Source organism: Plectrocnemia conspersa, unplaced genomic scaffold, assembly GCF_051122295.1.
Source record: "Plectrocnemia conspersa isolate PC_06_02 unplaced genomic scaffold, ASM5112229v1 ptg000008l, whole genome shotgun sequence".
Taxonomy (NCBI): Eukaryota; Metazoa; Arthropoda; class Insecta; order Trichoptera; family Polycentropodidae; genus Plectrocnemia; species Plectrocnemia conspersa.
The window spans coordinates 5,003,518-5,017,410 of NW_028277172.1; the positions used below are offsets into that span (position 1 = coordinate 5,003,518).

Below are 13,893 nucleotides of genomic sequence, written 5' to 3' on the forward strand. Positions count from 1 at the left end.
AAATTCCATAAATAGACCGGTTAAAGAACTGAAGCAGTAAGGCAATACAAATTAGAATCGATAAATTTGCGGTTGGCTGGTAATTCTACCCACAACACAATTAGATATCATATGTAGATATAAATAACTTATCTGTTTGGTGACGAGTTATAATTAGTAAATAACGACTAAATTAACTCATTATACATGACAAGTTAATTGGAGTAAGTAATCGTCTCTCAGATCTAAATGAAGTAACAGTGACAGCTTAACAGCTCCATACAATATTAAATTTGATTTTGCAGTTAGTGAAATTGGATAAAACTCTACGTAGACTGGTGAAAATATATAAATGGTGAAAGCACCTTAATTAAATCGGTTTCAGAAATTTCGTTATGATATTGAAACATAAATTTATATTAAGAGACGAGACGAATTTATGAGCTGATAAGTCGGTGTGCGTGTATGTGAGTTTTAGATCGTAATGCTAATTTCTTGTCTAAATCCAAATATCATACCTAGGATAATCATGCTCAGATTAAACTGCCTTTAAACCCCTCTCCTGCACAGTTTAATAATCCGAAGTAGGTGTGCACAATTGATGCTTTGAAAGGATTAGAGTTAGGCACTCGGGTTTTGGACGCTCTCAAATCGCTAATCCACCACGCTCGAACACACTGCAATAATTTTAATACAAATTCGGTGCGAAAACACAAACAGATACGCCTAATGGGCAATTAAGCCCAAAAATCGGCAGAAAACTGGTGTTAACCAGACCGAATTCGGTACTAAATGGTAGGGTCTATAAATGTATATTTGATATAAACGAAATGCGTACAAGATCAGATTAAGAGCCATGAATAACATTTAAATTTGTAAAACAAGATAGTAAGCATTTCTTAAAGCATTAAAATATTTATTTAACAGTGTTAATTTATTTAAAGTCTGGTATCATCCCTTAATATACAGTCGTAAGAAATTTAATTACTGATACACTTGATTTAATAATAATGAAAAAACATTGCAGAAGCACATATGATTTTTTATGTCAACTAATCACGATCACGCACTTACTGTAATGCTCATCATTACCACTAATTTTGTAGTTCTGCATATAAATTATTATTTAAAATACTGATTAAAAATTTAGTGTAGTCTCACTATTTTATATTAAGTGCAAATACTGTGTTACTAAGTTCAAAGAGCTAAACTAATTTGCAATTTAGTCTACGTGTACTCCGTCACCATCAATCATCTCGATTGTTTAGACGATGAAAAACCGGTCTGGTCTGACGTCCGAAGTTCGTTAAGTCTCAGAGCTTCAGATGCTAGAAGCATTGTGGGGATTCATTACCATTTTTACGGGTCGCCCGTGTAAATAGTTGGAAAGTTAAAATTGTTTCTCAGAAAACCTATGTTAATTTACTCCTGGAACTTTTGCCGTAACAAGCTTTCGCGAGCTTTGCGAGCTTCGTCGCTTTCTCATTTAAATCTCGAAAAGACAGGGGCTTAGTTTTGATTCGAATGAAGTATAATATATCTTCCGGGAACCGTTATAAAGTACTTATGGCGTGTAGTAACGCACCTTGCTAAAATATGATTTATTTTCTAAATATTATTAGTGTTTGAATATACATAGTAAAATATTGTAAGCGTTTTTTAAGAGATGGAGATGTCTTTAGAAATATTGTCCAGTTTATTAATAAAGTATGTTTACGATCGAATTCTATAGGTAGTATAAATCTATAGCAAAAATAAATAAGCTACAACGCACTAAGAGTATTAATTATTATACAATAAATAATCAAATATTAATTAAAATATTTATTTGTATTACAAATCTGAATATCATTACTAAATTTTACCAATGCTTTATTATTATATCATAAAATATTTATAACATACTTATGTTTGACAAGCTCATTAAGAAGCTGCATTGCTCGTGTAATAACACGGGACGTGATCACGACTCTCGAAAGTAGTGGTCTCCAAAGTGGTGTAAACGTACCACAAGAAGTACGGCTAGTTATGTCACGATCATAAACAGTAAATAAACTAAAAATTGCCAGCTGCAATACATTCGAATACTCATGAAAGTTAAAAACAAATCTTTTAGATAAATTTGATTTTTTTACAATTAGAGCTACGCACTATTTTTTATGCCATAGAAATATATGGTACTCTTTAGCTTGCAGCCAAAAGTTACCTAGCACTGATTGTTGATACCGCCCCACAGTTTCACTACACTGAGAATACAATGAATTGTGTCTTAACACTCCTTGCAAAATGGTAGTAAGAAGTGCTTCGCTTTTCTTTGTTTCCAAGAAATAGAATAAAAATATCGTTTAAGACGCGAATCAACAATAAATTATTAAAGTGTACGCGCTCCGCATAATAAAACCGAGCATCCTTGACGCCGCATCGCAAACTAAAATCACAATTTAACTAGTCTCCTTTAGATAAAATATACTTTAACAAATCCGTAAGAAATTTTTGAAATGCCCTATTTTTTATAGTGCTTAACTCACTCGGCGATTTTTGTCGATCATAAAATGAACTATTCGTTGACAAAAAATCATATGAACCGAGACTCTCACACCAAATGAAAAGTAAAATTTCACTGTCAAAATGCCACGGATTATTTTATTGTGGTTGTGAATTATTCTGCCTACGTTGGAGAAGAAATCACGAGAACAAAATTAAATTTTAAATCTTACACAGCATGTTGCCAAAAGTCCTTACAAACCATAAGACCTGATAGTAAATATATAATTCCGTTATAATCGAATAAAACATTATGGAGAACCTTATCAATTGCCCGAACTTAGCGTGATTTTTTTCTCTCATCCCTTCAGGACGCTTTCGTAGGGATGACCTTTGTTTTTATTTAAAAATTATACACACGTGACTCGTCACCTGTTTTTATTTGTCAGCCGTTGAAGTAATTATATGTCATGAGTGACTATTAAAAATTCCACAGTTTTAAAACAAATTTTCCTGCTACTCATTTTAGTGTAATTATATACTTGGTGTTTAAACAATTTTCTTACTAATGTTTTTAAGCAATTTTCTCATAATTTTTCTATATTTTTCAGGTCTTCATGGCTTTCTTATAATCGCTTATACCATTTATAAACATATATTTTATAGCAATCCTATCAATAGCCTGTATTTTTATTTGCACAAATTTACTGCATTTTATGATCAACTTAAGTTCAAAGCAATTTTTTTGTCATCATTTTGCGTGACAAAATGCGTCGTTAATACTTGATTGTCAAACACACACAATTGACATGCGCATTACAGATAATAGTACCATTATGAGAAACAGAAGAGGTTTCACTGTTTAAATGCTTGTTATAGTGAACGGTAGATTAGCAACAGTGAGTCAGTTTGTAGAATGTCGTGACGGAGTGCTTTCAATTAAAAACTATCGATGGCACTATATATGGCATAGATATGTTATAAAATTTAGTATTTATACTCACTCTGTCGGCTACTCCTCCCGGCAGGATGGTCTTGACAACGACACCAGTACTGCGTCCTCCGATTATACCGAAGGCCAGACCGCCGCCGTCGTTCTGCAGCTCGATGACCTCTACCTGCGCCCATTCGCTGTTAACCTGTTAAAATAATGTAAATAAATGAGCATTTTTTAACATTTTGTAGATAAAACAAAGGAGGTTGTAATCGCTTATAAATAAAATAACAGAATAATGTAAAAAGTACAGCCTAGTGTCATAATGTCCTTGTAGCTTTGTTTAAACACAGTGTGAAGAGGGAAGCGGCTGCTTCTTTGGTTTTCCAATAAAAATTTCGGAATCACTTCCGAGAGCAAGTAAAGATTCTACACGTAAATGACTTCCATGGTCGTAGGCTTTGCAATTTTTTGTCGCGTTTTACTTTGCCGATCCGTCAATTAACGTTCATCATTCCGACCAATCACTTTGAGCACGGCCTTGCTCAAGATCAGCCTAAGATTATTCAGAATCATTACCTTGCAATATTTCCATATTTTCTGTCATCGTTTTAGTTATTATTTTAGATTTTTTTGTGGGACAGGCGGTCATTTTTAAACTTAGGGTGAATATTTTACATTTAAAAATAAGGAAAATGAAAATAATGCTGTCATATTTACGTAAAAATAAATAAATAAAATGTTCCCCAGATTGTCAATCGCTACGCACGTGTATTCAGTAACAATTGCTTTTAAAACAGTAAAAATACCGTAAAAAAAGGTGCCGAAACACCGTTCCACCGCGTTACATGACAAAAAATGTTTATTACCTACCCTGCAAAATAAACAAGGTGTTTCGTTAAAATTTAAGGATTTAAATGTTCAATGGCATGAAAAGTTGGAAAACCCTATTTTAGCCCAATATTTAACAAAATAAATTCATTAAGATATATAACAATAAAAAAAAAAGATGCAAAAATATTTGTTCATTTCGCCACTGGTTCGGTTCGTTTTTTTTTGCCTTTTCGGGCAAAATGAACTTTTTTTAATAAGGTCAAACGCTGCTCGGAGCGATGAAATTTTTTCCTTCTTTACGTCCGAGTGTCCCAACTCTTTTGCGGTTTCGGCCACGAAAATGGTCACGTCCTTCGTCCTGGAAACGTGCGTTGTTTGTTCGCGAGACCTCTTCTCTTTCACCGGAGCAAACACACTTACACGCACGGGGGGCAAAACAAACACACCTCCGGGAAGACGTCGCCCTCGGGGTTTATCAAGTTTTCAGCAGCCACCCCAAAAAAACACCCTGGCGACGATTCAAAGAGAAATCCGGCCCTGTCGTCCCCAAGAGCGTTCTGCAACTTTGTAATGCGACAAATTTTCGTCTTCGAATTAAAACCGCCTGACGAATTCAATTTTGGACCACGCTGATTAAAATTGTTCGCAATCAGTTTTTTTCTGAAGATTATTACATGTAAACGAAGTTTACAATACTAAAGCATGTTTTGTATACCAATAAAATGGATATTTTTGATATTGGTAATATTTTTTTATTATATAATCAATATGGTAATAAATTTTTTTTATTTAAAATTAGACCTAAAAGTTTTTTAATATTACTTTTTGTAATAAGAGAATTATTTATTTTCTTTTTTATTAATATTTAATTTGTTTAATCATATTCATTCACTAATATGGATCAAATCACTCTGTTTCTTTTTTTGTATACCTTCGTATGTTTTAGAGTTAAATATTAGCACTGTATCATTAGCATACGGTTTAATCCTACCTGCAAGTTTACATAGGATTTATGTATAGATTAAATAATAAAAGACCCAAAATAGAACCCTGTGGAGTTCCACACTACTTGTATCATTTACTACAACTACAATTATCGACAACATCGACCTGCATTTAAGTATTGCGCAATTTGTCACCGTCTTCCAAAGGCAGAAAAGGTTAGTGCCCGTGGAACGACGTGAACGAAACCCGTGTTGTTTGTTCCACTAGTGCTTGTCGACTAATGAACACTAATTAACACTCGATACCGCGTAAAATTCTAGCTGGAAAGTTTTTTTTGGCCGTTTCTCTTTATCTACAATACGAACGATAATACGTACACTGATTTTATTAATCGCTTACGGTCCTAAATTATAAAAATAAAATTTAAAACTTTAATAAATACTTTGAGAGGAGAAAAATTAAAATCAACCGAATCGAAATAGAAAAAAACATTTTCACTAAACTCTGCCATTACCTCTTCAAAATTATGAGAACATAAAATAAAAAACAAGCGTTAAATACCTGGATTTACAGCTGGACTTTGCCTTCAATTTAATGAACATATTTTGGTACTTCTCTCTAAAGAGCTTTCCGCCATTGCGGCCCTTAGACTGATTTTTAATAAAAAGAGAATGCTAATTATAAAATATAAAATTTTAATAAATAAGATTTTTTTTTGAAATTTCAAATCATTCAAAATAAAGCTATAAAAGTATAATATAATACACTTTTTTAGACTAATCTTAAAAAATGCATGTTAGCCTTGAATACCAGAATTCGTGTATTGATGACTACAATAAAAAATAACCTTATATTTAAATACAAACACAAAATGCCAACGGACATATTGCTTTAGAGGTTTAGAGGCTAAAGAGAACATATCAATGTTTCCAGACCTTCAGTGAAATGTACTCAAAAAATCACTTTTTTTGCTTAAATTGTAAAAGGTTTTAATTTTTTTTCTTAAATTATAACCAGCAACAAATTATTTATATTTTTGAAATAACTGTACAAAAAAAATTGTTGATATTATTTGAGAAACTGTTCATATAATTATCATACAATTATTTTAAATTTTAAAATAATTATATGATTTTTTTGATCAAAAACTAAAAATTATTAAGCCACGCAACGTTAATTTTTATATTTTTTCTCAAGCACCTGAACCATGCCTTCCCCTCATCCTCGGCCATTTATACTTGTCTAGATTTTTATTTTTAAACTAATTAGCAGCTTTAAAACAAATTTCACTATTAATTAGGCCTGCAGAAGCAAAAATGTATTTATAGTTAAATAAAATATGAATATAAATTGGGGCGCATGGTGAAAAATATATATTCTTCTCAATATAGATTGCTTACTTCCTTTATGGTATATAATATATTAGTTGACAATATTTTTTATTTTTCTATAAATAATTACATAACGATTTTATATTGTAAATTTTACATTAAGACTAAAATAGCGTAATCCGTAAAATTCTGAACTAATTGTTCAAAGACCATGGGTTCGAGTCCTATAGGAGAATTATTTAGAAAAATTTAATAAATTTTAAAATAAAAAAACAGCATCAAGTCATTTCTAATAAGCTAAATATAAATATTTTTTTAACTTGCAATTTGACCTAATACGTTATTATAAAAACAATAGCTTTAGTAAGTATAGCTTTTTTCATATCAAAAACATACTTATATTTAAAGAAAATGTTAATATAAATTGAGACTCCATAGTAACAAAATATAAATTGTTTATTTCCTTTTTGGTGTATAATATATTAATTGACAATATTTTTTATTTTTCTATAAATAATTATATAACGATTTTATATTATAAATTGTACATTAAGACTGAAATAGCGTAGTTTGTAAGATTCTGGAATAACAGTTCAAATGTCGTGGGTTCGAGTCCCATAGAAGATCTATTTATAAAAATTGAATATGATACTTCGTAATAAAAAACAGAATCTGAATTAAAAATACTTTTTAAAAAACTGATTATTTAAACTAAAATGTAGTTATAAAAACAGTGTTTAAAAACGAAGTTAAGAATAATTTATATTATTTAAATAATGGTATTAAAAAATACTTAGATTTCGCTACAGTTTTGGCAAATCTCCATCTGTTTAAAATATAAACGCTACGAGAAATAATATATTTTTAAGACAACTATTAGACCGCAACATCAAATCTGTTTCTGCCCCAAATCATCGCATTGGCTTGAGGGTAGAGAGTAGAAAAGAACAAAAGCACGTTTCTTATCTACATAAGAATATATAAACGCGAACATAGCGTACTCACGACACTACTTCTACAAAACTGCTTTACTAGTTAGCGGTTATTGGTTACATTACATTAAAAATGGAATATTATGATATATAAATTGTTTTATTTTTGCAAATGTAAATTTACATCTAAAGATATAAAATTAAGCAGAAATAATAAATCACGTAAGCTTGCCCTTTTTCTCAATTTTTTTTCGGATATGGACCACTATAATTTTCTCATAAATTTTAAAGTCAATCAGTCACCAGATATCAATCATGACTTAAAGATATTGATCTAGTAAAAATATAAATTAAAAGCGGTAAAAATAATGAAGCGTATCGATATCAGGCTTTTCGCTCGTTCGCGTGTTAAGTGACGAGAGTGAACGAGAAGAAGTGGGCGTGCGGAACACATGTAACGCACGCCCTTATCTTTCACTCACTCTCGTCACTTAACTCGCGAGCGAGCGAAAAGTAATGTATATCACTGTACCTGCCGTATATTTAGTGCATATTTTAAAATATAAATGATGTTGATTGATCAATGTCCTACTTTATAATAATAGTGAAAACACAATATAATTTTTTAACCAATAAAATAATATACATATGTTATGATAAAAATGTGTCTTATTTACTCTCGAACGAACGAAAAGGAATGTATCTCACCGTACGCGCCTGATCGATATATGTAAGTGAAAAATTTTTTTCACTAAATATAAACAATTATAAAAATACATGAAACTGTAGATAAAACACGTCAAAATAATATTAATTTTCTTTACAATATAGTAAAAAAGTAAATCCTTAGTGAAAATTTAGTGCAAATCTTGATATAAATAAATATCGACTACGTGAATCACGTAAACCGCTTCAAGTAAAATAGAGATATAGGGTGACTCATCGACGGAAATCTGCTTCTTATTTTTTTTTAATAAAATATATAACTTTTAAAAGACCTAAATATATTTTTTAAAATGCAATGACTTCTTAAATATGTGTAAAAAATACATACAAGTGGTCGGAATTCCTTTGTTATTAACGGACAATGCAAGTATACAATGGTAGGCAATCCAATACGTATAATTCACATTGACAATACAGTATATTGCTGACCTTGAGCTTTAACAGCTTGTTTAAAAAATTTTCCTACTACGTTAGTGGACTATTTTTCGACGCATCACTTTGTATAATTAACTATTTGCGAATAATTAATATCCGTCAACTTATGATGGTCTTTGTTATATATAGCTATTTACAAAATGAATTGTATTTATATGATACAGGCAAAGTGTAAATTTCGAAAATGCTTACATTAACTAGATAATATATGTACTGACAAATCACATCAGTTTAAGAATACATAAACAATGTAACTATTTAATATGATTTTTTTTTTTGATATATATTTTTATAATTATATATTTATTGTAATTAAGGATTTTTTTATTGACAATATATAAGCCTTGTTGGCAATCTATATAATTTAAATAGATTCGTTGCAGAGAGTTATTTATAAAGTTCATATTCGCTCTGGAAAATTTTTGTTTACGATGTAACTAGCTCACGTCAAAAAGTTCACACACTCGCTAGTGAAAGCATACATTATCTAGTTAAAGTATATGTAAGTGAATATTTTGTTACATTATTGTAAACTTTATCGAAATATAATAGTTTAATTGTCACAGATATATAAATAAACTAGCTACGGTACCTCACGACAGTGAGGTACCGACATCTATCATATAAATCTCTGTTATACAAATAAATACGTATAACAGAGATTTATAAAATTAGCTTAATGTAAGTTTTACTTTGAGCCACGAATATTGTTTATATCCCAAGGTCAAAATAAATTAAATAATAAACTTATTTACTAAATAAATTGTGTTTACAGAACACAATAGATGGCACAAAGGATATTTAAAAATATTTCTAAAAATATACACAAAATAAAATTATTTAAATATTAACAAGAAAAATAAATTGAAAAGAATGAGTTTGATATAAAATATACACCCCGTTTAATTAATGCTGGGTTAATTGGCACTTGAGGTTTATTCGTGTGTATCATTTTAGCTAAGAAATTTTACAAGCTTTTATGTTACATGATCGTTATAGAAACTGAGATTTATTTTTCTCAAAAATGATTCTATATTATGAAAAAAATCAGAGCTTATTTGTTCACACAATATAAGTAAAAATACCAACAATACATTTTTATTTTCAAACAACATTTTTTCAAGGTTTAGTATAAAAAGGAGTCTGGTTGTGTGGAAAGGGGAAGCAAGTGTTTTCTTTGCTTCGACTTTACTTTTGTCTCAGGGGTATAGTGATGGACCCGTGTCTCGTCCGTAGCCATAAATAGACGTAAAAATCTTGTGAAATAGGTCAAACATTACTTAGAAGTCATAGCTTGGACGCGTTTTTATTTAAGTGTAAGTTAGCACGATATTAATATCTAGTTGAGCCAAGGTCAATGTGGCGAAAGGGCTTGGGAAAAAAAGCAAGAAGCAAAATTGATGGTATTTTAAATAATTTTCTACCCCTGAAATTAAAAATAATTATTATCTTAACCTAACCAGCTAGGCTAAAATTAGCATAATTTATATTCACAAAATTTATAAGGTAAGCCTTAAGACAAAAATGTTCATTTACTTTTTAAGGTCTACATTTTTTCTTTATCGCCGCGTCGAAATTTGATGTTGATTCAAAGAAGGTACGTGAATGCGCGACCCTTCGCTGGGGGTTCGTTTTAATGACTCACATTTCAGACAATACGGACAAGTTAATGAAATATCCGGATCCTATTCACGGATGGACTGACAGGTATTCGTAACCTGAGATCCGTTAATGCCATAGCGACAGTAGCGGATGTAAAATAGATACGTAAGAAATACTCCATGTATAACGTAGACAGATATCAAATATCTGGATAGATTTTACCCTGATTAAACCCATCTTAGACCAGCTAAATATTTTGCAACTAATAAGTCTCTTGTAGCCATAGTATGATATGCGCAATAGCTACTATTTCGCATATCATTGCAAATTTTTATCTGACTGATATTGTCTGATTAATGTATAATTCAAGTTGTTTGATATTCATTAACTTATGTTCTAGAAAATATTTTGTTCATTTATATAGATAGATTTGTCAGTAATCACCAAGAAAAGACCAGCCATATCATCAGTGACGTAGTTAGGATTTGTGCCACCTGGGGCGATGCTTAACTTTTCTCTTCCCCTCCCCCATATATAATATAAAAACTAACCTTTCAAAAAATCTGTAGCTTAATGTATGCCTTCAATATGCTAAAACTTTTTGAGGCAGGCAGCTACGCTACACCCTTCACATATGTATAAGCATATGCATATAAAAAATGCTAAAAACAGTTTTCAAGTTTGATGAAATATGTTAACGGTTATGAGGTATTTCATTATTTTTATAGCATGTGCTCAACTTGAACAAACAATGGAAAGATCTGGTGTAACTAGCTTAATTTTAAAGCCGCCCAAAAATATGTATATAATTTGGCCGGGTCATAAAATATATATTTTAGCGCATTCATATTAAATATAAATATATATTTTAATCGCATTAAGTTGAAAAACTACAAAACATGAACGGTCCTTCCATCGCAAAAATGTCACCCCCAAGCAAGAGCCGCCCGGGGCGGTGCACCTCTTCCCCCTTCCCACGATCCTAGCTTATTCGCAATAAGCTATCGGTTAATAGACATTCAGAAATTCCTTATCAACAATATACTAAAAAAATTATAACATTTTTTATGAATATGTTGTATATTATACCTAGCAGTATCCAGTAATATTGTTATGTAAAAGATAAATGACCGCGCTATTTTTAATGATAGGGTTGGCTGGCGAAGTAAAAACAAAATCAGGTTTTACAAACACAAAATGTATCTCCATTGAGATATATTTTTATATAATATGGTTCACTAAACATTAGTGTTAAATATTATCAATAATCAATAAATATAATATATTAAAATAAAAACATATTCGAAAAAAATGCACGAAGTACAAGTTTTTAAAAAAAAAAATTTTAATTGTAAAATAATGCCATGCTATTTGTTTTTCTTGTAATAACTAAACATAGGTTATATATAGACTATATAATTAATATATGTTTACGGGTGTTTTTTTAAATCAAATTTTATTTATATATTATTTACTTTAGTAAAGAAATATGAAAAATATACTTTGTTATTGTTGTAACAAATAAATATTATAAATTTTATTACCTTACATCATTGAGAGTATAAAAAAAAGTTTTAAATTTTTAAAACACATATGTGCAACAAAATTTAATTAAAAATGCAAATCAATGATATAAATCTTTCGAAAATAAATCAATGCGATATTTTAAAATTAATATTAAATGTATGAAAAAAAAATTTAGGAAAACCTTATCTATAGTGATTAATCGGATTATAATAATAATTACTAATTTAGATCTCCCAGAACTTACAGTAAATTTAAAAAAAAAACACTAGACTCCATATAGGATTTGAACTCAGGTCTTTTCAGGTAAAAGGCACCTACTTAAACGACTGTCTATCATACCGGTGCTTGCATAAATTTATATTTTATTTTTAAATAATACAGACATAACAAGCATTAACTGTAAATCATAAGATAATAAAATATTATCGACTATAATCTACGTTAAAAACTATTTATTTCAAAAAAGTTTCACGTTATGTAACACAAAATAAATTAACTTCGAAACTGATTATTGAATTACTCCATTATCAAAACCACTATGTTCTAAAAATATATTTCATTAACAACACTCAACCAAAAGTACTTGTTACTTATTATAGAAGCTGTATATACATACATATGAATGTGTATGTAATCACATTTTATATCCCAACATCGACACAGTTTATAATTGCTACCGTTTTAATTTAGACTTTAAACAAAGCGCAGATGAAAATTGGACCATCACAATTAGCAGGTAAACACAAATAAAGAACCCACACACACATACATATGTGCATACATATACATACAGGTATATCGTAATTAGTAAGACTCGATCGTCGTTTGTCTCACAAAGGGGGATAGGCTCCGTTTTAATTAAACGGCGCCAGCGATAACCAACCAATGGCATCGCTTGTTGAATTCGTCCTAAAGCCGACAACGGAGGCAATAAAAGCTCCAGCGAAAGTTTAGTGCAGAAAACGGTGAGGCAGGTTGGGTGGAAAGGGTCGCAATGGAATGGGTTAGCCTAGCTTAGGGCCCCTTCACACACTCACACAAAAAACGAACGAACCTATGATCTCAATGGATTTCGTGTTATTGTAATGGTATTTAGGAAAGCGATAAAAGGACGAGCCGAAAACAAATTTGACTCAAAAACCGGATACTTTACCTGAGAGTACTATATATTATACTCCCTTTAATTCAAACGCCACTTTGAACTCATTGAATTAATTGAGATTCTAAATACATTAATTTTAGACGACAGAGACGGTCGTATAATCATTAACCTGTATAGTAAAATGTTACTGTGAGAGTAAATAATAAACACACAAAAGTATCCAGATATATATCTTTATATCTGATTTGAAGAAACTGTATATGTAATGTAAAAACATTTTTTTTTGACAAAAATACCATAATAATAATAAAATTTTATGTAACTTCTTACATTGTAAAAAATAAAAGTTAAGCGAATTCAAAGCTTTTTTCATACGTGTAAAATATCGTCTTCAAGCAATCGGGCTCAATATTATTATTGCCAAATTTATACACCGTCAATGGCTACATAGTCTAAAAAGACATTGATAAGATGAAAACAAAGATTTTATGTTTACCCTCAAATTGTGGGAAATATACCATTGCTCTTTCTCCATTTCCCCAAAGAGAAACTGCTGGCATCTTCCACGGACATCATCCCTGCGCTAACTTCTCCACCACCGCTCGGAGAAAACATCTCGCCATTTATGTAAATATAATGTATTAAAACTATAACTAGATTCCACCCTGCGTCTCAATGGCTACAAAGGCATCACCCCCTAGGTTTCACAAACGTTAAAAAATTACATCAATAATCGCCAACACTCAAAAAATTAATAAATATACTTTGCTCACAATGTGAACAGGCCTTTACGTTAGGGTAGGAGCAACACACACTATAATATAGCGTGGGTAAGGGAAGCTAGACGTGGGTGGGTTATGTTTGAAAAACAGTGAAAAATGGGGACACATGATTATGGAAACGGAAAATGTAAAAATAAGAACACCGAGATAGATACGCAAGCATCCAGATAGACAAAAGTGTGTATATGTATGTGTCCCAGTATTTTTATGATAGGGCGTGTGCACGTGACCTCATCTCGAGATTTTATCGATGCAACGGCCCGAAGATGAGATGTGTGAT

At 30.7% G+C, this 13,893-nt stretch overlaps 1 protein-coding gene across 1 annotated transcript in view; it reads right to left on the minus strand.

Moving 5' to 3' along the window:
• The window catches only part of LOC148232783 (multiple PDZ domain protein-like), a 243,705-nt gene that overhangs the window by 183,375 nt on the left and 46,437 nt on the right, over window positions 1-13,893 (minus strand). Inside the window, exon 4 of the mRNA XM_088191080.1 lies at window positions 3,468-3,602. Within this exon, the coding sequence (XP_088047206.1) occupies window positions 3,468-3,602 (135 nt within the window). The remainder of the gene's footprint in view (window positions 1-3,467; window positions 3,603-13,893) is intronic.